Raw genomic sequence first — 27,013 nt, 5'->3', positions numbered from 1 at the left:
AGCTTTTGGCGTAAAGGCCCTAACCTTTATTCTCCCCTAGCAGGTGGGCAGGTGTGGGTGTAGGTGGGACAGGTGTGGGTGTACTTTCTTGTCTGAGGAGTTTGGCTGAAGACAGGACCATTGCTCCTTGTGCAGACTTAGTCCCCCCAAGCTTCAGTAAAGACCTGATCTCTCGAGCCCTCAAACCCTCCCTCCCTCCCCCAACACACTCTCTCCCATGGCTGTTTAAAGAACCCTAGCCAGAGAAGCTCTTGCACTCCTTATATTAACGTGACCACGCCGTCAAGGAGGGAGGGAGTACATGAAGCCAGGGGGTTGGTGGTGCGGGGAGGCTCTGAGTGGCACAGCCTGAGACGGGGCTTATGGGTCAGCTGTTCCCAGGTCACCCTCCCCCTCCTTCCCCTCCCGCTCCCTGCGGAACACCAGTCTCTCGCTGGGCCAGTCCCACTGAGAATTCAGAGGCATCCAGTCCAAGGACAGAAGTGCAAGAGCATGGACACAAAACACCAAACACGAGGGGTGGGCTCCAGCCCGAACGGTGGGAGGCGCTCCTGGGCCGTTTCTGGCTCCTCGGCCTCCGGGGTCTGGGCTGTGAACAGCAGGGGGCGCCAGGGTCTCTGGGGCAGCTCGGTGCTGGGAAGCACTCTGCCCCGCTCGCCCCCAGGGTTCTGTAGGAGCACAGCGCGGGTGTAGGGCTTGGGCGCAACCAGGGCAGAGCCCCGGGGACCCCAGAAAGTGGACACAGTTTCATTAAAGCAAAGTTATAGCTGCCTCTAGTGCCTGTGGGAGGTGCAGGGCGTGGCAGGGCCTCAGGGACTTGCTGGGGACCCCACTGTTCAGCACGCAGCACCCTCAGCTGCACCCTGTAAGTGCTCTCCCACCTGCAAGCCTCCGGCACACTGCAGCGGGGGACCCAGATTTGTGCTTGCTCAGGGCTTCGGAAGGGGTGTCCGCAGAGGCACTGGAGGTGTCCTGGAGACAGCAGGTCCTCTGCAAAGCACCCCTACCTAGTCTCTGGAGCGCCGGGATGTGTCCTGGCCTCCAGGCCTCTTCCCCAGCCCTTGCCGCCCCCACCCCCCCGCACCGGTCGGCTCCTCAGACGTGAGTCTGCATCCGCCGCTGCAGGGGTCGGCTGGGGTCGGAGTTCTGGGAAGAGGACTGGGAGTGGTGAGAAGAGGACGCGGAGGCCTTGCTGGCCTTGTCGAACTGCACGTAGCCGTCCTGCTTGCCACTGCTGCTGACGCTGCTGTCGCACTGTGTGTCCAGGAAGGAGCTGCTGTCGCTGAGGGAGCCTCTCTGGAACTCCCGCTCACAGAGCTCGATGGACGAGCTGCCCATACCCAGCACAAACCTCTGCCCGTAGTCGTACAGGCGGCCCTGGCCACTCAGGGTGCTGTAGATGTTGGTGAAGGACATGCCCGTGGGCACTCGCTGCTTGCCCGCGGGACGCAGGTCGGGCTGACAGCTGGACAGCGAGATCGTGGGGGTCGAGTGGTGTTCTTTGAAGGTATTGACGCTGTAGTAGCCATTGGTGGGGTCCTGGGGTGGGGACAGTTGGAACAGCGTAAGCGCGGTGGGTGGAGCCTCCGCGGACCTTGGCGAGGGTGGATGTGGGGGCGCGTGGGGGTGCTGGGGGTGCTTTCTAGCCAGGACCAGCTCGACCTTGAAAGAGGGAACGAGGACAGAAGGAAGCAGGGAGAGATGGGGGTGTGCTGGAAGGATTGCCTGGGAGGGGACACCAACAAGAGAGGGCTGGGCCCGTTGGGGGCAGGGTGCCCCACTGGGTCTGTTTCATTATGTGAGGGCAAAGCGGAGTCATGTGATTTGCAGACTTTAGTGGCTTTTTGCTTTTGTCCAGGACACGGAAATTGATTTTTAAATTCATTTGGAAGGAGACTGTGAGAGGGGTTGGCAGACCTGCATCTTCCCTCCTTCCCTCCTTGGTGTTGGGGAAAGAGCAGGTGCCTTTGGCATGGGTGTGTCACACAGAAAGGAGAAGACAGGCTCCTGTCCCCAAGGTGACCTCTGACTTCTATCCAGCCACTGGGTCAGGGGCTTGGGCTGTCAGAACTGAGGCCAGCTGTGTCCTGTCACCTCGGCTATTCGTACCTTCAGGTTCTGAAATTCCTTCTCCTCTTCTTTGAGCACCTCCAGCTGCTTCAGCACCGAGTCTTGTTGGAATTCGCCCCGGTCCATCTATAACCCCAAAACAGCTGCTTAGCGCACGGGAAGCAGGCTAAATAAACTACTTCCTCCAATGAAAGAATGGAGAAATGAACTCAAACGGAGCTCGCCCCCATGGCTCTCAGTGCCTGGCCCAATGAAGGCAGGTGAAGTGGTCAGGAGGACGTTTGAGGGGTCCTTGTACCTGGTCGCTTGTCAGGAGGGACAGGAGGGATGGGGCCAGGTGGCTAGATAGCATTTCTCCACTTGAGCTAGGGACCCACCTGCAGAGAGCTCACTAAGATGATTCAGTGCAATTCATCGAGCATTTACTGAATTTTGGGCTGGGCACTGTGTAGACAGACAGTGATTAAGATTAAGATGATCTGGGCTCATCAGGGAGATGGGTCTATGGATAAATAATTATAGACTCTCGATCACTGGGCACAGCTGGGGGCAGTTCACCAGGCAGTGCTAGACATAATGAAGGCCTTTCAGAAGGAATCACATGAATAATACCTGTGAGGTACTGGCAACCTGAGCCACACCTGTTCTTCACAGCAGTGACTTAGATGTACCCAAAATTATTTCCCTTAACAGATGCCAAAGAGCCTGCAGGCAGGGACTGCTCTTGTTTCTCTGTGGGTCCCTGGCACATCTGGCACAAAATTGTGGTCATTGGCCAACACGCTTTTGGAATTGAATCATATTTAATTGCATTTTATTAATCCTTCGCCTCTCCAGTGCCTGGAGTACGGGAGGGCTGTCACAGGTTTTGTTTATACTGGACAGAGGAAAGAATGAAGAGGCATAGCTCTAAATGACTATTCTAGTTTACTGAAAATTAGGATAATAATTAGACTTAAGGTGAAAAATAAAGCCTACCTCACCCAGTGGGTGTTTTAATTAGTTGGGAGCACCACAGCAATGCTTATCCTATAGCAATATGTTGTTTCCCGTGTGTCACTTCTGCAAATGACATACTCTGGGCCAAGGTGCCCCCCCTTCTCACTGAGCTGTGGTACTTTTTCTCCCCTGCGACTTGCTTTCCAGGACTATTCAGAGTCCCTGGATCCAGCCAGAGTGTCTCCTTCCTGTCACCGCCTCATTCATGCTGCTTTTTTTCCTTTTTTAAAAAGTTTATTTATTTATGCATACAAAATTGGGGTACAGGCCAGAGGTACAGGGTTGGTGAGAGGCTTCACCAGAGATGGAGTGGGGAGCAGAACAGGCAGATTGATGAAGTCCACTGCTGAGGGGAGCAGCAGGCGGGTCAGGAGAGGTCTGCCACGCCATGTGGGTCACCTCCGGGGTAGGGGGGGATCGAACTCATGCAGAAGTGGCTTCAGCTTCTTAGTGCTGTGCTTTAACCTGCTGTGCCACCTCGGAGGGTCTCATGCTGCTTTTTTTTACCTGCCAGTAAGTGCTCTGGATTGGAGTTTTTCCCACCAGATTCTAACCCTTAGCCTGCTTGTCCTCTATGTCAGGAGCCACTGAGGGAGTCTAGGGTGAAGAAAATGGGGAACAGAAGGTTCTCCAAGTGGGAGCTTAGCTAAGGAGCCCCAAGCAGGCCCTTCTGCCAGTTACCTCCCTGCTCTGACTACAGAGCCACCCCCCTCTTTGCTGAGAGTTTGGACTAGGGTGTGTGGAGAAGGCCTGAAGCAATCAGAACACCCCAATGGGAGGGAATTCAGGCCCCATTGAGGAGGGCACTTCTATGCCAGACTCGAGTGAGTTCATTTACAGAGATGTTCACTCTCAGTCTCAACTGCGGCTTCCTCCTTTGAAAGACTTGTGATCTACTGTGTCAGGCCAGAGGAAATAGACAGACTGGGGAGTGTGAACTTTCGCTTGAAGAACTCTGGGATAATCGGGGAAGCTGACCTGTAATTATAACAATGCATTATAAGAGAGCAATAAGCAGTATTTGGGGAGAACAGAAAGTGCCTAGCTCTGTCAGCCGTGGAGGACAAACATGGAGAATTAGGAAGGGTGACGTTTAAGCTGACTCTCATAGGAGAAGGTAAAATTTAACAGACAGACTCAACAGACAGAGGGGATGACCTGAGCCAAACCCCTGGGGTGTAAAAGACTCCAAGGCCGGCGATTGCAAATTCTTTGGGGCGTCTGGAGGACTGATGCATTTGGCAGGAAGATGGAACTGGAAAGGCCAGCAGCCGCCTGGCCATGAAGGGCCTTGATGACATGCTGGGCAGCTGGACACTATCCAGTAGACACAGACTCCTCCCAGGGATTTGAAGGAGGATAGTACAGGATCTGGTTGCATTTTAGCAGGACCCTTTCTGGGGGACCATGGGGTGGGCTGGAGTAAATGACAGAAAACTGGGGTGCTGCTGCCACTGAGTGGGCTGCTGGAAGTGTCCAGGCGAGCCAGGATGAGGCCCCATCTGAGGAGGTAGCGGCGGGGTAGAGGCAGGCATGCACGTTTGAGAAATGTTCTCCAGAAGAGTGACAGAGCCTGAAGATCAATTGGCTAGAAAAAGAGCAGCTGAGGGAAAGGCCAGTTCAATCCATAAACACTGGTGAATGTCTCCAGGGACTAGGTAGGATGGTGGCACCCTGGGGGGTGAGCAGGGCAGCTGCTCACCATCTGGTGGAGACAGGTAAGGAGACAGGTGACTGGAGAGAAACACAAATCGCCAACATTTCTTGAAAGCCGTGTTGTTCCACAGCTCAGGCTTTCAGGGGTCATCCCATTTAACACCCCCCATCCCCCACAAGCCCTGCTCATTACTGCTGCCATCCTGCTTCAGAGATGTGGAGACGGGGGCACAGAGAGGCCCGTGCTCTTAACCCCCAGGTCATGGCTCCAACATCTTACTGCCATGGTGCAGCAAGAATGCTCTAGGGCTTTATAGTGCAGTGTCCTAGGTTTCTGCTTGGACAACTGGGTAGATGGCGGTCTGTCAGTGGCCATCAGGAAAAGGAGGAATGGTGTGGGACCGATGGGGAAGTGACATGCTACTTCTGGTGAACACTTCAGTTCCCAAAGAGGAACCTATGCTTCTTTTCTGCAATTTTTTTTTTGGGGGGAAGGATTGGGGGGTTGGTGAGGTGGGGACAAATACTGAATGTATAATTATGCATGTGTCCAGAATTATCTTATATATAATGTATTATGGCTATTTATGCACATATTCTCTCCTGACCAGATAGTCAGGTCTTGAAAAGGTGGTGCCACGTTTTAGATGCCTCTGAATCTATAGGTGTCTTTGAGTGCTAGCCTAGAACAACATGTACAGTCTTATCAGCTCACAGTAAATCTTTGTTGACTGAAAGTGGGTGCCTGGTCTACCAGGGGGTGTGGGGGTGCATCTTGACTGATGCTCAGCTTTGAGGGAACATCTAGGGTATCAAGAACCCCTGGGGCATTCTCCCTGGTAGCACAACAGGTTAAGTCTCAGCACTGTGCAGCTATCTGCAGCCACTGCAGCATGAGTTGGATCCCCGGCCAGAGAGGTGACCCATATGGCGCAGCAGACCTCTCCTGACCTGCCCTCTGCTCCCCTCAGCAGTGTATCTCAGTCAGTCTGCCTGTTCTCCTCCCCACTCTGCCTCTGGTGAATCCTCTCACCCTCTGCTCTTATATGCATAAATAAATAAGCTTTCAAAAAAAGAAACAACCTCTGGCCTCTGCACCTTCAGGTCATGGGGTAGGGGATGGGATGAGGGTAGCAGTAGCATGGGTTCTTACCATCAGCTGCTTGATGGTGGGGTGCTCTTCCGTCTCCCGACCAGAGGCAGGCTCCTTGTGGACAATCTCCACTCGGATGTCATTCTTGGCTGACACAACCCCTTTGAGATCTGGACATAAAAAAGGAACGTGTATTTGACAGATTCAGTTCTCCTCCCCAGGCAGGAGGGCTAGAGACGTCAAACTCCCGCCACCCGGCCACTGCCACCACCGCCACAGTTCCCCTTCCGCCCCTGAACTCAAGAGCTTCATGCCCCTCCCCCACCCATAGAGCACCTGTCTGGTCGTGCTGTGGGCTGTTGGGGCCCCTGAGTGCTTGTCTGCTGGCTCCTTGTTGCACAGACCTCACTCAGCCTTTCACTGCTGCTTCTGTGACGTAAGACGTATTCCTCATTCCATTCCCCTCCTTACTAAACCAGGTCCTTTTCATCTTATCCCATTCCCACCTCTTTCTGGAAGTCTGCTCTGACCTCTCCTACCCAACTCTGACCTCTCCATTGAGAGGATCATGAACGTCACTGTTAGAAAGGCCCCTAAGCCCCACACCAACCTCCCGCCCGCAGCAGGAACACCCTGACAGGGGGCGGTCTAGCACCTATGTCAAAGTAGACTTCTAGAGCAGGCGGCTGATTTAGAGTTGGGAGATTCTGTTAGGAAATTTTGTTAGAGTATGCGCCCCCCCTTCCCCCAATTTCCACTGGTGAGGGAGGTCCTGAGAGCATCTGTGGTGGTGATGGGCAGTTAAAAGAGCCAGGGATAGAGGAAATCAGGGGAACACACAGCTCCTTTCCACTCATGGAGGCGGCCAGTGGTGGAGGGAGAGGCTTTCTCTGATTATTCATTTTGTACCTTAAGCTCCTAGAATGCTAACAGGGGCGGGGGTCACCAACGTCACGTGTTCCGACCCCTCCCTATTACCCACGAGGAAACTGAGGGCAGGAGTAGCGGCTGGCTCCAGGCACTTGGTAGGGAGGAGGACCAGAGTCTGCCTCCACGGTTTCCTCATCGCCTCCACCACCCTTTTACACGTCTGCATGTCTGTCTGTCATGCATGAACTCAGAGCTGTGCCCAGGACCAGACTTTTATTGCTAATGACTAAAGACCTTTAAAAGTCTGCACAAAGCCATTCTTTGAGTGCTTCCTCCTCCCAAACCCCCCTGCGTGGGTATGTGCTTTTCTGGTTAGACTGGCCGATCCTGGGGGGGCAGGATCAAACCGCCCCCACCCCCTCCCAGATTGTGTACACAGCTCCCGAGGGAGAGGGCTGCATGTGTTCATTCCAAAGTGCTGGCGGACCGCCCCGCCGGATGAAGTTCAGTTCAGGCTAGATGAGCGTCACTTCAGGGCCCACCACGGGCTGGACGCCGCGTAAAAGCATCACACAGAGAAAGATGCACGAGACCCCATCCCTGTCCCAGCAGCTCACAGCACGGTAGGGCCCTGCCATTGCACTCCTGCTTACTTGCTCTCCGGGGCAGTCTAAGCCTGGCCTTTTTCTCTGTCCCCCTCCCTGAGATCCCGGGTCTCCCTCCCGTACTTCTCTGGGAGCGGGCACAGCAGAAGGCCACAATGGTTGCCATGAGGACGAGGAAGGCCACCCCGGCTCCTACGGCCACCCCGATGATGACGGCCATCGGCACCGACTCTGTGGGAGAGAAGCAGGCACAGCTGATGAGGGGTCCCCGACCTTCCGCTGTCCCCCGGGACCTCACCCAGTTCCCTTGGGTGCAGCGCCTGCCAGGCTGGGGCCAGATCGCTGCACCCGGATCTTCCTGGCAAATGCCTCCGGGGCCTGGGCAGGCAGAAGCAGAGTCCAACAGGGGTCAGCTCAAGAGGGACACGGGCTGGAGGAGAGGGTGAAGGAACGGGGGAGACACAGTGTGATTATGGGGGAGGGAGGCGAGCAGACAGAGAAGGGAGGGCCAGGGGAGAGGAGAGGACCCTTGGGTGTTTAACAGGCGTATTCTAGCATGCAGAGACTGAAGAGTCATAAATCCTGGCTTTTCTCTGCAAAACGAGTATGGCCACTTCCCTTGTTTGCTCAGTTTGTTCTTCTCTTCCCTTTCTCAGGTGCAGAGACGATGGACATAGAGACCAGCTTCTAGAGACACAAGGGAGGTGGCACCCTTCCGGCCTGCTTGGCCACCAGGGAGGGAGCTGCCAGAGGCCTCAGGCTAGGAGGCCAGGGGAGCCGGACACAGCTGCCCCCTAACTCTTCAAGGAGAAATGCCCCTTTTCCTTGACCCCTCCGCCCCGCCCCCTGCCCCCTGCCCTGCTCTCTCTTATCAGAGACCAGTCCCCCTGGCTTCTTGCCGCTGCTCCCCACCGATGGCCTGGGTCTCTGACCAGTAAACCCTCACTCCCTGCCCAGTCTGTGTCTGTCTCCTGCCTCGGCCAGTAGAGAGGGGGCGGGAGGGTGGTGGGAGAGGGGGTGTCCTCCCAGGTAGCCCTGGCTCTGCCGTGGCCGCCTAGGTAGGCTGAGCACCTAATGTGGGAACGGAACTAGAGGGTATAGGAGCAGGGTGGCTTGCGGCCCGCTGAGTCCAAACCTCCCATTTACAGATGCAAACAGCGAGGTCCAGAGAAGCCAAGTGACTTAAGACACACAGCTACCGTGGAGCAGGGGAAACCCATGGATATACCCTCCCCATACCCATCCTGCCCTCCTCTGACCACATGGCACCCCAAACCTCACGGCTCTCCATCTCTTCTGAGCACCCTCTTATCTGTAAAGTGGGGTCAGCACAGTGTCCTGGGTTGCTGTGGGGTTTGGGTGACTGAAAGCAGGAAAAGCACAAAAGCATTTGGCATCAAGCCCTGCTTCAGTATTTGTATGTGTTACTGTGTGGGAATTGTAAGCAGAAGCTTAGAGGTGTGGAAAGTCCCTTTAAAGACTGCGCCCGCTCCCAGCTGGTCCCACACGTATCAGTCATGGGTGAGGGTTAGCCTCTCACGGTTGCTTTTATGCAAGAGAGGAAGAGAACCCCCAACATGGCCTGGAGGGCTGCGGGAGCAGGTGGCGGGTGGGGGAGGAGAATCAGGCGCCCTGGTCCAGGAAGGAGCCGGTGTGCTGGCTGGTTGTGCTGGATGTGTGAGGTTGTGCTGGCACTGCCGCTGAGGTCACGGAGGGGTGCCAGGGAGAGGACGGTGGGGAGGTGGGTGCACAACCCTGGGGGCGGATGATGGGAGCTGTTGGGTTTGCTCTCCAGTAGGAGCAGGAAGCCGGGACTGAGCGCAGTCAGCCGTGTTGGGCCTGCTTTGATAAATGGATGATTCCGTCTCCAGATTTTAATTCCTTTAGGAGAGGAAAACTATTCTGGAGATCAATGGCTCTTTAGTGCTTCATTTCATTAATTTAGGTTTGATATAATATACTGGTAGATTCCTGCTAAGTTTCCTTGGAAAAACTTGGATCTTGTCCCAGCCGAGCTCAGCACTAAAAATGACTACGGAGGGTCCCTGACCTGCCTCAGTGTCTCACCTGCCAAACAGATGCAGGAACTTGGTATCTAAGGCACTTTTTGCCCTTGGCTTTGACTTGTTAACTGGGGGCGGAGGTGAGGGGGTAAGGGAGGAGGGATCAGTTGAAGAGAACTGTCCCCAACATGGCAGGAGCAGAGAGTGGGGAGGCCGCGCCCTGCAACCTGCCTGGCTGTGTCCTCTGGCCTGGCTTCCTGTTTCCTCTGGCCCAGGCCGCCCCTGCAGGCTGGCGCCCTGGACCGTGCACTCTTCCGATGTCCCGCTCAACCTCCTCTCCATCCAAGGAGGTAGCTGGGCACCAGGAGAACGGTGTCAGGGAGCTCCAGATGGGGTGAACAGACACAGGTGAGATGCAGACACAAAGGGGACACCCAAGGAGGGGGTCTGAGGGGTGTCCGAGAGTCATGCGGGAGGTGGCTAGCTGGGGTAGCTGGCCTGTTCGCGGCCCGGGGCTCTGATTCAGCTGTGCATGGGGGGGGAGGGGTGTGGTCCCACAAGGGACTCACTGAGGAAGCTGACAGCCTCGGCCGCTGAGAGCAACTCAACCCAGGAGCGGGAAACTGGTTTGCTGCTTGGAGCCTGGGGAGGGAGGCATTGCCCAGCAGTGGCCACCTGGCGGTGACAGGGCAATGCACAGGGACTGAGGGAGCAGGGAGGAGGCAGCAAGGAGAGAGCGGAGATTGGCATGGAGTACGCAGGCCGCTCAGGGGCTGGAGCTCTGGGACATGATGGCCAAGCTGGTGGATGTTGGGTGAAGAGCAGGAACAGCCAGGAGCAACTGGACAGAGAGGGAGGGCACGCCAGGGGTGAGCTGACCCCAGGGGGAGGAGCCAGGGATTCTGGGGTGGGGGGGAGGGATGGAGGGAGAGGGGCAAGAGCCAGGGTCCTGGGGAGCAAGGAGCCTGTGGGGCCTGGTCACTGACACAGGAGACAGGTCTCTGGGGTCCCTAGACCCAGGCTGGCTGGGGGCCCCTCCGGCTGCCCTGACTGCACTAACCCCTCGAGAAGGGGGAGGGTGGGGAAGTTAGTGGCCTGCACAGGCCTCCCTGCCCCCTTGTGGGCCCGTCCCCCACTAGCCCAGAGATCCCTTCCCCCCATCCCGGGAAGTTCTCATGTCTCCTTCCGTACCTGCTTCCAGCCCGGCTCCCGACTTCATTTCCGAACCTGTTTGGAAATAAAGCAAGCGTCCAAAGCCAGGGCCTGGCTGGCCAGGGTGGGGTGGGGCTGGGGCACCGCTGTCCAGAGGGGCCTGGGGTGAGGGGCTCCCTTCTCCATCATGTCTCTGAGACCACCCACAGGACCAGGCTAACCCAAGTGAGCTTGTAATTCCTTCAGACCGACTTAGAGAGGCCAGAGGGGTAGGGACCAGAGAGAAGTCAAGTCTGGGGTGGGGAAGAGGGTGAGGGCGTCAAGGGGAAGACACAGAGGGTGAGTAAGGGGACTGGGAGGTTGGTGATGATGTGTGGATGAATTATGCAAAGTATGTGCAAAGCGTTATGCAAAGCAGCTCCTGTTAGGGAAGGGGATTGGGGGGTGCTGTGATGCACAGGATCCCGAACCCCCCCCCAGGGACCTAGCTGGGACTAGTCGCCAGGCTCAGAATTTCTTGCGGAGGGGTGGGAGGGCATGACAGCCTGTGGGTGGCCTTCCTCGTGAAGGGGGTCAGAGACTGCCAGGCCCCCTGGACCACTAGGTCCACAGTAAACCAATCCCCGAGGAGAAGGGGTAAAGTCTGCAGCCTGTGTCAGGACCCAGCATGCTGCTGGCTGCTTGTCGGGCTCTTGGGGAGCACCCCACCCCCACCTAGCTCCCCACATCTGCACACACAGTGGGGTGAACCCTCTCCACCCTGTCTTCCCTCTGTGTTTGGAGTCCTGCCCAGGGCAGCCTTCGGCCAGTGGCCCCAGAGCACACCAAGAGGGCCACAGGTCGTGGCCCTCGGTGTACTGCAGATGGTCAGAGCTTATTCCCCACGTGGCCGGGTGGAACAGCCGAGGCACCCTTAGCTCAGAGAGACACCTTCTGGGCGACTTCTGCGTAATGGGCCATGCTTGTTGTCTAGTAGGGTGAACCAGGCTCCCCAACACGTCTATGCAGAGCTCCCTGCGTCCACCACCGCTCACTGGGCTCCACGCCCCGAGGGTGGTCTGGGGCAGATCAGGGCCCGCCTCGGAAATGCTGAGTGGGGCGCCAGGTCCTCAGGGAAGCCACGGGGATGACTGTCAGCTTTGTGGCCGCTTCTCTTGGGCCGTGGCCCTCGGGGCACCACTCTGCCCTGTTTTCTTTCCTTCTGCTTCCTAGCTAGGGCAGGCTGTGTAGGGTTGGGGTGCAACCATGGGGTCCTTCTGCTGACCTGCCTGAGGCTGTGTGGCAAGTGAGAAGGAGCCGTGTCCTTGGGCCCCAGCCAGCTTGTAGCCTCCGAGAGGCGACTGCCCCCTCAGGCCCGGCAGGCTTGGCCAGGGCCCTGCCCTAGGTGGGGAGGGCCTGCTGGTCTAGCCCAGCGGGCGGCCCACCTTGCTCCTTGAGCCGGATGATCTCCGTGTCGGAGCCGAAGCTGTTCCAGGCTGTGCAGTTGTAGATGGTCTGGAAGTCGGCTCGCACGATGTTGCTGATGGTCAGGGTGGAGATGACGCCCTCCTCGGTGCTGACGGTCTCCACTGTGTAGCGCCCCGATGTCCCCGACTCCAGCACATTCTCCTTCCAGGACCAGGCCTGCCGGCGTGCACAGAGTTAGGTGGAGACCCCCACAAGGGCCACCACCTGTGGGGGCTGACAAGTCCCCATCGCCAGCACCAGCACTGCGTCCAGGCCCCATGCTCACACCACGTCCCAAATATGCATACACGCGCCTTGGCCTGTGCACCCCCAAGTGCACACACGACCACACACAGCGCCGATACGAACATGGGCACACCACACTGCAAACATATACCTATGTTACCCGCGTCTCCAACGCGTGACACCAGAGTTACACACAATCACAACACACCATGAAGGGACACGCAACACCCCACAGACAGCCAACACAGACCGTGCAAACCACACCCAGACACATGTGCACAAGGCAGCCCAACACGCAGACATGCGTACACACATGTCCCCAACAGGTGTACACATCACCCCACACCCCACAAACATCCTCACGTGCACACACGCGGAGGTTGGATCCCACAGGGGGCATTTCTGACAGGGGGCCCTACGTGTCCTGCACTGGAGCGGTTTTCCAGGAACCTGTGCGTGGCATGTGATCCCCCTCCATGGCAGTCACCCCAACACTACCCTCTGGCCGGTGAGGTGAGGCCAGCCCCGCAGCAGCCAGGCCTGGCTTCGTTATTTTGCACGTCTGTCTGGCCAGCTGTGTTCTTGGAGCCGTGTGTGAGTGTGTATGTGTGTGTGTGTGTGTGTGTTTGGGGGGGTGATCTTTGTCTTAGTGTACACACACTGAACTTGAATTTTGGTTTTTGATGTTTACAAATTTTCTTCAGGAGTGTGATTTTTCTGCAGGCACCTGAGCACGCAGGCCCCTGGCTCACAGCCTGTGAATGGGGGTGCCATCCGCACCGAGGGTGGGCGGCCAGAGCTGCTGCTCATTCTCAGTCGACATTTGTTTTGTTTTTTTTCAGAGTTATTTATTTGTGCATACAGGAACTGGGGTACAGGCCAGCCGTGCAGGGGGTGAGAGGATTCAGCAGGGACAGAGTGGGGAGCAGAACAGGCAGATCTGCTGAAATACACTGCGGAGGGGAGCAGTAGGGGAGACAGGCGAGGTCTGCCCCGCCCTGTGGGTCAGCTCCCTGGCCCGGGATCAAACTCCTGCTGCAGAGGCTGTGGGTAGCTTCACAGTGCTGACGTAGCCCCTGCGCCATCCGGAGACGCTCTGTTGACGTCCTGACAGCTACCGGATATCGAGCAGCCTCCCTGGGCTGGTGGCTCCCCTCTAAGTGTGACAACCAAAAATGGAAAAAGCCAAAAAACTCTCCAGTGCTGGCCGAAATGTCCCCTGAGGGGGCGGCTGGGGGGACAGCTGGCCTGGTGAGGTGTCTGAGGACAGACAGTGGGACTGTGCCCGGAGACTGCACGGATGGAGCATGCTGCGTGGACTCGTGCCACATCCGTGACTAGTAACATCAGCAGAGTGATGTGCACGGGGAGGCCTCCGCTCCTCCTACCACGCGTCAGCCTCTCCGTGAATGAACACAACACCTGAGAGTGTAACAGCACAGATGCCCTAACAGTATCTTAGCCGACAGCGTGACACTTAGTTACTGCCACAGGGTCCCAGCTGTCCCCCACAGTCCTGCTGTTCCTGCCCAGCATGGGACCATACCGCCTTCGGGGTTGACCCTGGGCAGTCTCTCTCTCTCTTTCTTTTTAAAGATTTATTTACTTATGCATACAGCACTGGGGTATAGGCCAGAGGCAGTGAGAGGATTCATCAGAGGCAGAGTGGGGAGCAAAACAGGCAGCTCTACGAAGTACACAGCTGAGGGGAGCAGCAGGCAGGTCAGGAGAGGTCTGCTGTGCCAAGTGGTCACCTCCAGGGCTGGAGATGGAACTTGCACTAAAGCGGCTGCAGCTAGCTTGCAGTGCTGCACCCTAACCTGTTGCACTTCCAGAGGGGCCCGACCTTGGACAGTCTTTTAGCAGGACTGTGCGGGCGGATGACCCCGACATTTATAAATACCACATCCCCTTAGCTGTGCATACGGGGAGATGCGTTTTGAGGGATGGGCGTGGTGTGGTGATAGAATGATTCTATCACCAGAAGAACTTTTGAGCAGTGGGGTCAGCTTCCCCAAGGCCGCTGGCCAGTGCAGGCTGAGAGAAGAGACTTCCAGGCGCACAGCTATAAACCTCCCTCTGCTCAGGAGCTGGCCACAGACTGGGCTTTCCCAGAAAGTGGAACTGTTGTCTTTGCCCTTGTGCTCCCAGGGCGCCGAATTTGGCCAGAACCACTGGTATGGGTGCTTCTCGGAAAGCAGGGAGGTGTGAGACACGCTTGCCGGTGAGCCGGGGGCACTGTGGGTCTAAGAAGGGCGGCTGACTTCGAGTTTTGTCTTCATGATGCCTTTGCAAGACTCACAGGGCTGAGAAAATTTTCCCCACAGAGAAAAAGGAAACTCAAAGACCTGCCGCCGCTCAGGGCAGAGTCAGCAGAGAGTGGCTGCTATGGCTGCCCAGTGTGCTGTGAGGGCCCCTCCCAGCCACACCTTCTCCACCCACCCTCCGCACACTCACAATTCGGTCAGGGGGCGGCGTGCTCCGGATGAAGCACTTGATCTGGCCCTTCTCTCCGTGGAGGGCATGCTGGGTCTGGGTGCTGGAGATGATGGGGGGCCCTGTGGGGAGACAGCTTCACATCATGACCCAGGAAGGGCAGGAAGTAGATTCAGAGTTTATTAACTAATTCAATCGATCAGCAAACATTTACGGAAGGCCCCTGTGTGCAAGGCAGGGGGTTGGAAGATAAAGGAGGTGCCAGTCACGAGCCTCTCAGGCATGGTGGGTGGATGCTTCCGAGTCTGAAAGCCCAGAAGACACAAGTAACTGTAATAAAAGGTGGAGTTAGTTAACACCACAGGCGGGGAGGCAGTGCAGATGAAGTGCTAACTGACTTCAGAGGAGGAAGAATACTTCTCCCTGGTGGATCGTGAGAGCTTTGTGAAGGAGGTGGGAAGCCTGAAAAAGGAGTAGAGGAGGTGTCAGGGGAAAGGGAATTGGGGCGAAGTCACCTCCACGTTGGCGGCTGAATTTTAAGCAATTTTACCAGATGTGCAGTAGAGGGCGCGCTTGCCTAAGACACCGAGTATGTTGCGGAGGCTGCCAGAGAGGAAAAGGGGCGTGCCTCCGTCAAGGGGAACCGACACGAGGTGGAATGCAAGTTCATGGTCCCCATTGCACACGTCTCTCTGCAAGTCCTGAAGCTCAGCCCCTTGTTTGTCTGTACCCGGAGGGTGAGTCCATGGCCCCAGACCAGGTCCTGTATTTTGCGTGCGCGGCCTGGAGGTCAGGTTCCCGGAGTACCTGTCTCATTTACTGCATCTGGTCGTCTAGCGAGCACACCTGGAACCCGCAGCCCAGCAGCACAGTTCTGCCTGTCCTCTGTCTAAGTCTTTGCTGCATGGTGCCCACCGGGACGTGAAAGGGGGAAAGAAGGGAGGGATGGGCTGCTGGAGCAGGGGATGTAGAGATGGAAGCCATCGAGCCCCATTTTAGGTTCCCAGGGGGGAGCCTAAACTCAACCCCGAAAAGAGGGAACAGAGCAGGGGACCTGCAGGGCAGGCAAAGTTACTTGGGAACAAAACAAAAATTGCTGTGAACATAATTGCTGTTTATTAGCCGCCTTAATTAAAACAGATTTGCATTTCTGAGTAGCTCTCAGGCAAGGGAAAAAAGGTACCAGGAAACACTCTCATGCCATCTATCGAGTTTGGGATGGCATGTGGCTGGGGGCTGGGTCTGGCAGACGGAGATCTCAGGGCTTCTATCCTCAGGAGGCTTGAAAAGTGGGCTCCTTCCCTCACCCTCCCCCCAAACCTCCTCCACCTAGCCCCTCCCCCCCAGTTCCTCTCTTAGATACCTTAGGCATATTTGGCTAAAATGGGGGAGCCTGGATTATTTAGAATTTAGAAGGAGCTTTGTTTTGCTGCTGGTACACAGTGATGATACCATCAAACCTTTCCTCCTACAACCCAGGACTGAGGAATTGTCTGGAGGTTTCTCAGGTCGTCTATGGGTTGATAAAAGAAAACAGAAATCGGCATGAAGGTATATGAGGAGGGGTGTCAAAGAGCAGCAGTCTTGCAGATCCCTGAGTTGAGTTAATGCGGTTTAGATCTGTGCCAGTTCACGCCCCAGAGGGAGGCCGCCAGCAGCAGCCCATCGGGTTTGTTTTGGTGAGGGCCTCCTGTCATTCTGTTCCTTCATCCTCGCTGGCTCTTTCCAAAGCGCTGCTGTCTCTCTAAACCTTCTGGCGCCTGGCTGGGAGGTCTCCCTCTCCTAGGCCGCTTACTTCAGGCCCCAGCCTCAGGGCAGGGTAACCCTAGTTCAGCTTCCTTGATTCATGCCAATCCCTTGCGCCATTCCCTTCCAGGCAATCCAGGGGAGCTTGTGCAGGCAGAAGAGGGAGGGTGGAAAGATGACCCCGGAGAGGGCAGATTAAGTCCTGGGTAGACACCAGGGCCCAGGCTGTGGGCTCCCATCCAAGAGGACTGTCCCTCTGAGAAATCATGCCTGGATGTCTACAGTGATGCTGGCAAATCAGACTCTCCTCTATACACCCCAGAAATGAGGATGCTCATTTAAAAGCATTAGGCTTGGGGGCTCTGGAGGCTGCATATGAGTCTGAGGGCTCCCAGTCCAGCCTATCAAGGGCCTGCAAGACTCCCCATGCGCCCCCCCCCTCCCCAAGAGGGCAGGCAGCGGGGGAGACCGCTGATTTCACCAGGACCCAAAGCCTGAGTGGAGTGTCAGACAGGGAGCCGGCAGGAAAAGGCTGCTGCCGTGTTGCCATGGATATACAGAGGCGCGATCAGATGCTGTTATTTTTAGCCCTGCAGTGCCAATTTATTGGTGGCATCCTGGGGACACCTAGGGAAGGCAGGAAGGCAACCGAGTCACGGCTCGGCTCAGGACAGAGGCCTGTGAGTGCTGCAGGGTCTGGGGAGCCATTCTCCCTCTGGGAAGGGAGAAGTGCAACAGATGGAGGGGAACTGGCTACTGGGGGTGACAGAGGGGGCTTTTGTTTCCCAGCAAAGGAGGAGAATACACAAGGCTGTCAGTGAGCAGCTTCCTGGGTCGAGATGAGGTGAACCGGGCAAATTTCTAGAACTTGGCCCAGCCATCCCTGGGGCCCTGGCAGACTGGTGGAACCAGGAGGCTTGCAAAGGGCCTCCAGCAGGAAAGAGGTAAGAAAGAAGCAGAAATTCAACAGCATGAGGGAGCGTGGAGATGGCAGAGGGGTTCAGCCTCTCTTAGGGCATATTCTTTGCCCCACTGGGGAGCTTCTGTACACTTGGGCTCATGGCATGGTGACAGGTCTTGCTGGGTGAGTGGGCTAAGGCAAAGGGAAGAGACTGAACAGGGTCGCCCAGAGGTTCCGTTAAAGTCCCCACCAGGGTCAAGGTCATGATGGGTGGGTCAAAGGTCACTGTAGAGTCAATGTTGGCTGCCCAGGTACCCCATTTTCCTGGCCAGGATAAAACTGCTCAGTTACGTACACTCTTAGAAGATAACAAAAAAAGGAGGAAGGTGACGAGAAAATGACCCAGGCCCTTCCTTGCCTCGGGGCTGGACTCTGAAGGACGAGAAGAGGAGGACATAATTGCTAAGGGACCACAGCTGGAGGTGGTAGCAAGGCCCAGAACCAATGACAACCCCTTGGGCACCCAGGACCGAGATGCCTTGGCTGCCTCTCAGATCCCTCTCACTTCTTGGCCTGAGCCCGAGGGGGTCTTACCATTGACAGTCAAGGTCACCTCTCGCTCCCCGGCTCCCACCCGGGGCACCACTGCACGGCACACATACTTCCCAGCATCCTCCTGGCGGACGGTTTTCAGGGTGAGGGTCTTTTCGTTGCTCAGGACCTAGGAGAATTGGGAGGGGGGATCAGACACAGAGAGTAGGGGTGGTCTCTATCGGAACCAGGAGGGCTGAGAGGCAGGCTCGGAGGCAAGGGACGCCAAGACATTCCCCAGGGTGGGTGACAGTGGCGGCAGGAGGGAGAAGGGCTTATTACACAGCTTGAGCTTATTGCACAGGGATAGTCACAGCACAGGGAACTCTGTGTCGTTGGAGATGATGGGGCTCTGCACCCCGGGGGTGATGGGGAGGTGTTGAGTGTGGGAGGAGGCGAACTCCCTACCGAAGCCCCAGGCCCCCTCATACTCGGAGGGGTTACCCACCCAACTGTACTTGGCTGACCCAGGGGTGAATTATCCTATAGCTGAGCATCTTCGAGGCTCCCTGAACCTGCCTTTTCTGTATCCCTTTGGGATATACTTTGAGGTAAAGCAAAGAAGACAGACTGGCATTGACTAGCTCTGAGTTCCAACCCTGACCTCAATGGCCACTGGCTGTGTGGCCTTGGGCAGTGAGTTATCTTCTCTGATGCTGTTTCCTTATTCATGGATGGGGGAGAGGCAGAAGGGAGGAGGGGGTTGCTGAGGAGGGGGGCAGTGACCCTCATAGGCTAGCCGCCACTGCAAGGGAAGGGCTGGCTGACGAGCTCTGAACTGAAGAGAGCAAACAATTTAAAAGAGGAAGAAAGCAAACTTATCCCAACACTAAAGGGTGACAAGTATTTGGGGGAAGTTGAAAGGCCTTTCTCTGGCTTTTCACTCCTCACATAGGTGATGGGCCACATGCTGTCCATACAGACTCAAAACCACCATGGCTGAAGGCACTCAGGGTTGGGGGGCCTTGGGTTGCCATGTCTCTTTCTGGGGACCTTTCTTCAGCTCACGCTGGAGGTGAACACCCCTGATCTCAGAGTGAGGGGCTCTGGAGGCAGCTTCCTCCTGGCCTGAGGTCCCCGACGCCCGGCCCCAGAGGCCTCTGGGTCTGAGTGGCAGACTCACCACCCCAGAGCCCCGCTTCATCCAGACGATGGTCAGGGACGGGTTGCCTGTCCACGCACAGCTGAAGACGGCATCAGAGCCCAGGTCCACGAGCAGGGATTGGGGCTCTGTGGTCATCCTCGGCCCGACTGCAATGGAAAGCAGAGACAGGGTTCTGGTGGAGGGGAGGGCTCTGGGACCCCTTCTTCCTGCTGTTGCCTCCCTTTGCCCAACCTTGGGAGGAGGACGGGGGTAGTGGGCTACCTGTGTCCACTCAGCCCATGCCATCCCCTTGCACCCCAGTTCTCTGCCTGGGCTGGACCCAGCTCTGGGAAGGGCCCCAGGAAGAGACACCCCCACCCAAGCTCAGGCTCCTTCTGGCCCCTGACAGGAGGCAGCAGCACTCGCCCTGGCCCCATTTCTGCCCTGACGGACCCCTAGGCCCTCCCACTCCCCTCCCTCTGTCCTGGTCCCAGGAAGCACCCTGTGCCAGCGTGTGGGCAGAGGGGCCTCCCTCCTGACCCAGAAGTCTTGGGCCTTGAGATCTTCATGTCTACTGATCTGAGAGTGAGGGGGCTCCAGAGGCAGCTTCCTCCTGGCCTGCAGTCCCCTGAAGCCCGGCCCCAGAAGCCTCTGGGTCTGAGTGGCAGACTCACTACACCCCAGGGTAGCAAGCCCCCGGTGTCTACTCTCAAGGCCCCTGCCCTCCCTCCTCCGGAGACCTGGATGGAGCTGCCCCACGTTGCTGGCTGGCTCCCTGAGCCTCCCAGGGCCCCAGAGGGGCTTCGGGAAGAGGAGTGAGGAGGCCAGGCAGCTGTTCTCACCCGCCATCTGAAGTTACCCCACTCCAGGTCTGTCCAGCCTCTTTCTCACCCCACCCAGTCTCAGCCAGCGCTGGGTTCACCTCCCACACCCTGCTAAGTGGCAGTGAGCTTTATCTAGCGGCTCCCCTCCACTGGCCTCGACTGTAGCCTGAGCCTCCTGCAGACAGACTAGGCCACCAGCGTGGGGCAGTGGTGTCATAGAGGCCCCGTGACAGGAAGGTAGGCAGAGAACTGCTTTCAGGGAGCAGAAGAGTATGAATCTGGACCAGAAGACCCAGAGTCATCCCTTGATGTAAAAAGGGAACAGACTTTTTGAACTTTCTGTTGAGGCTGTTGGGGGCGAGGGGAGTGGTCCACCGTAAAGAAATTTTGGAAAGAGCTTTTAGAACTGGCAAGGGCAGTAGTGGGCACATCCAGCTGGCCTGGCACAGCAGGCTGGCTCGCAGTGGGTCCCCGCGGGGCTCCCAGGGAGGAAGGGGGTGTAGTGAGTCCCTGGTGGGAGGCAGCAGGGTCCTGGACAGGCAGTGGATTCGCTCAGAGCCTGGCTCAGTCTCATTTCCTCGCTGCATGGCCTTGGGCCTCCATCCACCTGTCTGGATCATGGGAATGAGAATTCCTGCCTCCTTGGGTTATGATGGGGGTCACGAGACATATAGAACCACCCCACGAGTAAGCTTTCTGGAAAGTGCACAGCATTGAGTTGGGTTGTGGCGATGCTGTGCTTGATAAGTTCTGGGTGGTACCTCCCTGAGTAGAGACTACCCAGCACCCCCTTTAGGAAAGCCCCCAAATAGCTGTACGTACAATAGACGTCCACCGTGCGGCTGATGTTGGTGCTGCCCAAGGCGTTGGTCACCTCGCAGGACACTGGCTCTGAGAAGTATGTGTAGTCCACGGTGGTCCGGTACACCTCTCCTGACGCTTCCTTGATGATCTGGCCCCGCTTGGCCCACCTATAACAGAGCCCCAGAGGGCTTGGTGAGGACTTCAAATAGCCAGGGTATCCCTCCTGCTCAGGGGATCTCTGGGAGATGATATATCCATCCCACCGGAAAACGAGGTCTGGTGTTGGGGGGGCACAGGCAGCCCCACCTTGGGGTTCTGCAGGGGGCATCTCTACAGATGCACTAGGGGATGGTCAATGGGCTTCAGTCCGTGCGTCACTGGAAAGTCAGTGGCATAGACAAGTGGGCTATTCTGGAGGGAGGTGGGCTGGATGTCTTGCTGACTGGTCAGGCAATGCGTGACCCAGTCGCCAGTCTCTAGTCTCCAGACAGCTCAGACAGTCCCCTGCTCTGAGCTGTTCTGAAGGCTCCATCCCCGGTCATCGTGGCAAAGAAGAGTCCAGAACCTCAGAGGTCAGAGGACAGTGGCATGAAGCCATACCAGTGTGCACACGTGCACACACACACAGACATACACATGGACACACAAACACACAGAAACAAGAGCAGAGATGTTAACCAGTATCCTGGCTGCCCACCCCAGCCAGCAGTCTTTCAGCTCCCAGTCCTGAGGCCTGCTCCAGGGTGTTCCCTTTCTCCCTGAACACCTTTCAGCCCTCTCCCAGGGACGGCACTAACTCCTCTTGCTCAGCTGCCTCATCCCACGGTCACTCAGCGGTGATCTGCGCTCCATCGGCCAGGTTTGGTCCAGGAAAGCTGTCCTGGCCTCTTCATGGCTCGGCTGGCTGAGTGGTATCACCGGAGGGGAGAGATTGGTAAACCTTGGGCCCTTCCCTGGGGCTGGCCATGGAGTTGGGGGGGCGGAGAAGACTGCATTGGACAATGACTGGGTGACCTGGTAGCCTGCTCTCCACAGGGTGGTGCCTGGAGTCCCCTGGGAAGTATGTGGGTGAGCATGGGTTGGGAATTCTGCATAGGCCCCAGGCAGAGACTTCATCCTGCCCCAGGACCAGAATCACTTCTCTGAGTCACAAAATTCCCCACTAGTTTCCTCCTACTTCCCTATTTCAGGGTGTATGTCTATACCAGACTGGTGGGGTTCTTTGGCACCCACAACTGTTACTCCATGACTCTGACTCCCTGTACCCTCCTGCTGGCCCTGCCTTCGCCTCCCTGCTCTCCATCCCCCCATTTTAGAGCCTTTCCTGGTGTCTCAGAGGTCTGATTCCTTCTGTTCACTCTGGCCATCCAGCCCTGGGAGACCCTCTCCTGGCATCACAGAACTCTGTCCAGGCTGGTGCCATGTAGTTATTATCATAAATTAATATGGGAGTAATTATTAAGAACACGAGGAATAATAACAATTATAGTTGAACAACAAAGCAGGCCAGAGCTCCCTGAGAGCTTAAGGAGCTTCCCAATGACCACGATGAGTTATTCATGAGTCATTCCAATTCTAACTTGAATTTCATGACCAGACTTAATTGTCAGACAGAGACTGAATTCAGTCCCAGACACATGTTGAGGATTAGAGTCTGACCCCCTACTCTTTCACCCTGCTGAAGCGAGGGGGTCGGGCAGGGTGCCGGGGGAGGCTGGGCGGCTGGCCGGCTGAGGAGGGCAGGCCCAGTGTCCTCCCAGGCTGCTGTTCCTGGCTGCCGCAGCACAGTGTGGGGCTGGGGCGGGATTGGGCCAGGTGAACCGGCTGATGGGCAGACATCAGCACCATCAACCCATGGGGTTTTCTCCCCTCCCTGTCTGGAGTCCCTCGTGACAAGAACCATGGCTGGTAGAGGCTTCACTGCCATGGCCCTGGGATGGGGCTTGGGAGATCCGCTGGGGCTCCCGCGGGCCTGGCACCTAGCCGGTCAGCTGTGGCACCAAACTCTCTACCTGGCATAGCTGCACTGTCTGAGCCTGGCCTTCCATGCCTCTGTTGCCTGTAGCTCTCCTGGGCCATCGCCACCTCAGAGGTGGAAGGGGGAGCAGGACTATCCTCCTCCAGGAGCTGGCTGTGGGTGCTAGGCAGTGGTTAAGGCCTTTGGGGACACCCCTGGATTCCCCTGCTCACATCTCCATCAACCAATCTTTTTCTCCCCTGCTTTTATTTCCCTCCCACACCAAAGAAAGCCCTCTGTAGTTTATGGAGGATGCCTAAAGACCCACACTTCAACCTCCTCTCCCAAAAATGACATCACAGGGATCCTTCCAGAAGTTCAAACCAGTCACTGAACTAGCTGGGCTCAGGGTCAAGGGTGAACCGGAGAGCAAGTCCCTCCTCCTCCTCTTTTCCCTCCTTCTCTCCTTTCCTCTGTTCTGCTTAGCTTTCCTCCTCTTCCAGTTCCCAACAACCTCCACCCTCCAATTTCTTCCCCCACCTCCAATGCTTGCACCAGCTCTCCCCCCTTTGAAAGGAGCCAGATGAAGCCTTTCCCAATCAATGTTTACTATGGCCTGAGCAAATGTAAGCGGATTAATTATTTATATCACAGAATCAGGAGGCCTGACAAGCCACAGCTGACAGGCTGTCCAACAGTCCCTGCTTCACATCAGGTGGTTGTGCCCTCCCCAGTTCCCAGGGGGGTACTGAGATCCTCAAAGGAGAAGCAGAGAGGCAGCAGGAGATGCACCTGGTGGTGGTGGGGCCGGCTGCTCACCTGGGGGCTCCTGGCCCAGTGGAAGTGACAGCTGAGCCTGGACTAACAGCCAGACAAGCATCTGCGATCACCCAGGAACCCATTCTGGGTGCTGGGGTGCAGGAGGGCCTATATCTAATTTCTGATATCACAGCATCTTCTGTGCGACAGGGAGGAAGCAATCAAGACGAATGGATGGAGAAACAAAGACCCCTGTAATCTTGTCAAAGTCAGTTGGAAAAATCGATGTACTTATGCGAGATTTGCCTAAGGCTTTTCCTTCCCGAGCCCAGTACCACATCCAGAATGCCCATCTCCGCTGGGGGAGGCCTCACCCAGGGCAGGGCCACCCTGCCACAGCTGACAGGCTACTGAATAGCCCCACACCTGGTGAGGGTAGAGCGGGGAGGCCAGGGGCAGGTGTCCCAGGCCCCTCCACCCACCTCATTTCCCCGACTGTCCTGAGCTTTCCTAGTGGCTGGGAGGGCTCCCAGAAGCCTTTGGGACTCTGAGGGACCCTGGAGGGACCCTGCAGTTTCTTACGGCGTTGGGCTGGTCAGAAGGCCAAGGGAGGACCAGGGTGCATCTCGAGGGACTGCCGCCCCCCCCACCCTGTTCTAACCTCCCCCATCTAGGGGGCGCTGACCTGTGACCTTGAGCTGTGGGGTGGATGGAGGTGGAGGAAAAGCTTTGGGCTCCCCATCCCAGGGAAGCCTGCACGGTCTATGCTTGTTCACTGATAGACTTTCTAGTTAAAAAACAAAACACTGAAAGATGTAAGAATAGTCCGATGAACAGTTCCTGGGGTCACACAACTTCAGGGAGCCTGGATATCATCCCCCCTTCCTCCTGTTTCAGCCCACAGGATGCTGACACTGGATAGGACAGATGGATTTTCATCCTATTGTTAAATATTCTCAAGGGTCGAGACTGGTTTTTCCTGGGTTTTGGTTCCAGCATGCTTTAATTATCTGCCCTGCAGGGAGCCCCTTCTCCAGTCTGAAGGGCATTCCTCACCACCTCGGTCGGTCCCTTTCCTGGCCTTCCACCCTCTGGGTTGCACTGACTCCTGTCTTCCAGTCCTCACCCTCCCGACCAGCTGATTTCCAAGTCCAGGACCATTAGCCTCCCTGGCACTAACTGAAGCTTAATATCCTTTCTCGATGGCAGAGTGACACACTGGGCTCCGCCTTCAAGTCTGGGCCGGCAGGAGGCATAATGGCTGTGAGACCCACGAGGCGTCTGAAGAGTGTGTCTCGTGTCTGCCCTGAGCGCCTCTGAGGTCACCCAGACTGTTGCAATCCTGTGCATGGGGTGCCCAGGTGGGAAGGCGCCCAGAGGAGCCACCTGGCCTTGTAGACCCCCACTTATGGCCGTGCCCTGGGCTGCACGCTGAGAGCTCCAGGGCACACGCCAGCTCCTGCCTTCAGGAAGCTCAGTCAGCAGGGGAGCCCAGCATGTAGACGGTGACACTCTGAGCAAGGGAGCGTGGGGGCCCTGGAGGTGAGCGAGAGGCCTTCGGGACAGGGCTGCTGTGCCAGGAACCCCACTCCGTCCTACAAGCAGTTTGGGGAGCACAGATGACTCAGGTCCGCATCTTGTAACAGTGTCATCCCCATGGAAAGGGGAGGTTCCAGGTTCCAGCATTGAGGGAAAGAAGACCTGGGGAAGCATCTGGAGCAGAGACATATGCAGAAGCCCTGCTGGCTTCTTGGCCTGAGACTTGTACCAGGGACTTGGGGCACGTGGTAGGACACTTGGAAGACAAAGGCACAGGGGAGAGGCCTGGGGGAGGCACCAGTGGCAGCCTTTATCTTGACCTGTATTTTGGTTTTGCTCTTTCCCTTGTGGCCTCCCTCTGGCAGAGAAGCCTTAGACCTATGGCAGCTTTCGGGCCTCAGCGGCCCTGTTTTGGATCAACCCTGCTTGCCTGGGCATTTATCTGCAAGAAGGTGGGTAACTTTGGGTGTTCAACTGGGAAATATTGCTCTTTCAGTTGCATAGTAATTCTATTAAAGTTCTTTTCTAGGGCATCCATGGTGGTCTAGTGATTCAGTTCTATCTCCGGCCATGGAGGTGACCCACATGGCGCGGCAGACCTCTCCTGTTTTGCCCGCTGCTCTCCTCAGCAGTGTATTTCAGTCCATCTGCCTGTTCTGCTCCCCACTCTGTCTCTGGTGAATCCTCTCACACCCCACACCTCTGGCCTGCACCCCAGCTCTTGTGTGCATAAAATACACTTTAAAAAAAATAGTTTATTTTTTTATTGAAGGTCTTCACACTAAGCATATGTTTTGTCTTTATGTGGAGGATGGCAGAACCTATTTGGAACATGCAAGGTTTGGGGGCCTGGGGCTGCCCCTCAGTCTGCTCGCTAATTACCTTATTGGTTCTCCTGGTTGTTTTACCTTTTTGTCCCGAGCCTCTATTCCTCATTTCAAAAACAAGGGATAAACAATTTCTTTAAGCAGAAGGGGTCAGACCCATCAGATCCATGGGAGAATGTGTGTGTACATGAAGGGGAGGAGTCTGCGCCTGCCCAGCACTGCTGGGTGTGGTGTGGAGGGGAGAAGGCTCTTGGACACCCTCAGTGAGCCATGCCCTGTGCTGGGTGCCAGGATCGTGCTAGGTGACTCCCGCCTCACCGTGCTGCTTACCTGTACTGGGTGACAGCTGGGTTGGCCTTTGCAGAACAGTGGAATGTGACCACATTATCCTCCAGCACCGGCTGTGGTTCCACAGACAGGTTGACAAGTGGGGGGTCTGCAGAGAGAGAAGAAAGTCCCTTGCAGACTGGGGAGCTATGTCCATGGCTGGAGTAGAGTGGGCACAGGAAGGTCCCTGTTGTGACATGGATGGTAGAGCTCACAGAGCTCATGACTCTCAGAGCAGCCATTACCCAAGGTGGGGGGGTCCTCAGAAAGTTGGGGGCCCTCAGTGGGGTCTCCCTCACCCCCTGGAGGGGCCTGCTTCAGCAGTACTAGTGGAGGGGCCAAGCCTCCCTGCTGGATCCCAGGTTTTGCATTTAAATGAGCAGCCAGCCAGGAAGTGGAATGCCCAGGCCCCACGTGCAGGCTGCCCATCTTCCAGATTCTGGGGACAGCAAAGCACTACAGAATGGGGAGGTGGGAGGAGGGCATACAAACTTTCTGTCTGTGAAATGTCTGCTTCTTTTCTCTTGGTGAAAGGTTCCAGTGCTTGTGTTACTTGCAAGTGGCATTCACGCCCTTTCATCAGGACTGGCCTGATCATCTCTGCCAGTCCTGACTGTGCCAGCCAGCCCTCAGCTCCCAGGCAGATGATCCGAAGAGAGACTCCCAGTGCTAAATGGTGGGAGGCTTTGGAGAGGAAGTCGGGGAGGCGGGGCCCTGGAAACAGCCGGTTAGGAGAGGGTGGGAGGCAGGCAGGGAGGTACCTACTTGGAAGACGGAGATGGAGATGAGGGGACAGAGAGTCAGAGACAAAACAGAGGGACAGGAAGAGAGACAAAGAGACAGGGAACAATGGAGAGGCGGGAAGAGAGAGGCAGGGAGATACAGAGAGTCAGAGAGAATGCAGAGGAAGAATCCGAAAAGAGACAGAGGAAATAGAGAAGCAGAGAGCAGAGAGATAGCGACTGATATACATAGAGACACAACATCAGACAAAGACTTCAGACCAAAAGAGCACAAAGACTGAGAGAGAGAGAGAGGGAGAGAGAGAGAGAGAGAGAGAGAGAGAGAGAGAGAGAGA

General features: G+C 56.5%; 1 protein-coding gene across 6 annotated transcripts in view; it reads right to left on the bottom strand.

Moving 5' to 3' along the window:
* KIRREL3 (kin of IRRE like 3 (Drosophila)) overlaps window positions 1-27,013 on the bottom strand; it is a 529,310-nt gene that overhangs the window by 8,109 nt on the left and 494,188 nt on the right. Inside the window, exons 8-19 of one of the 6 annotated variants that reach the window (XM_012729523.1) lie at window positions 25,939-26,044; window positions 20,545-20,693; window positions 18,938-19,065; window positions 17,818-17,944; window positions 14,598-14,698; window positions 11,873-12,071; window positions 10,488-10,523; window positions 7,417-7,524; window positions 5,879-5,988; window positions 2,110-2,196; window positions 1,352-1,539; window positions 248-1,254 (exon numbers count right to left, since the gene is read on the bottom strand). In XM_012729523.1, the coding sequence (XP_012584977.1) occupies window positions 1,008-1,254; window positions 1,352-1,539; window positions 2,110-2,196; window positions 5,879-5,988; window positions 7,417-7,524; window positions 10,488-10,523; window positions 11,873-12,071; window positions 14,598-14,698; window positions 17,818-17,944; window positions 18,938-19,065; window positions 20,545-20,693; window positions 25,939-26,044 (1,586 nt within the window). In that variant the 3' untranslated portion in view covers window positions 248-1,007. Of the gene's footprint in view, window positions 1-247; window positions 1,540-2,109; window positions 2,197-5,878; window positions 5,989-7,341; window positions 7,525-10,487; window positions 10,524-11,872; window positions 12,072-14,597; window positions 14,699-17,817; window positions 17,945-18,937; window positions 19,066-20,544; window positions 20,694-25,938; window positions 26,045-27,013 lie in introns of those variants that run through there. The other 5 variants (XM_012729525.1, XM_004689107.2, XM_012729522.1 and 2 more) reach the window with 5 other exon arrangements.

The sequence above is a fragment of the Condylura cristata genome, unplaced genomic scaffold (assembly GCF_000260355.1).
Source record: "Condylura cristata isolate star-nosed mole 26May11 unplaced genomic scaffold, ConCri1.0 scaffold00025, whole genome shotgun sequence".
NCBI classification, from domain to species: Eukaryota; Metazoa; Chordata; class Mammalia; order Eulipotyphla; family Talpidae; genus Condylura; species Condylura cristata.
The sequence above is the reverse complement of the archived record's forward strand: the minus strand, read 5'-3'. Positions and strand labels throughout refer to the sequence as shown.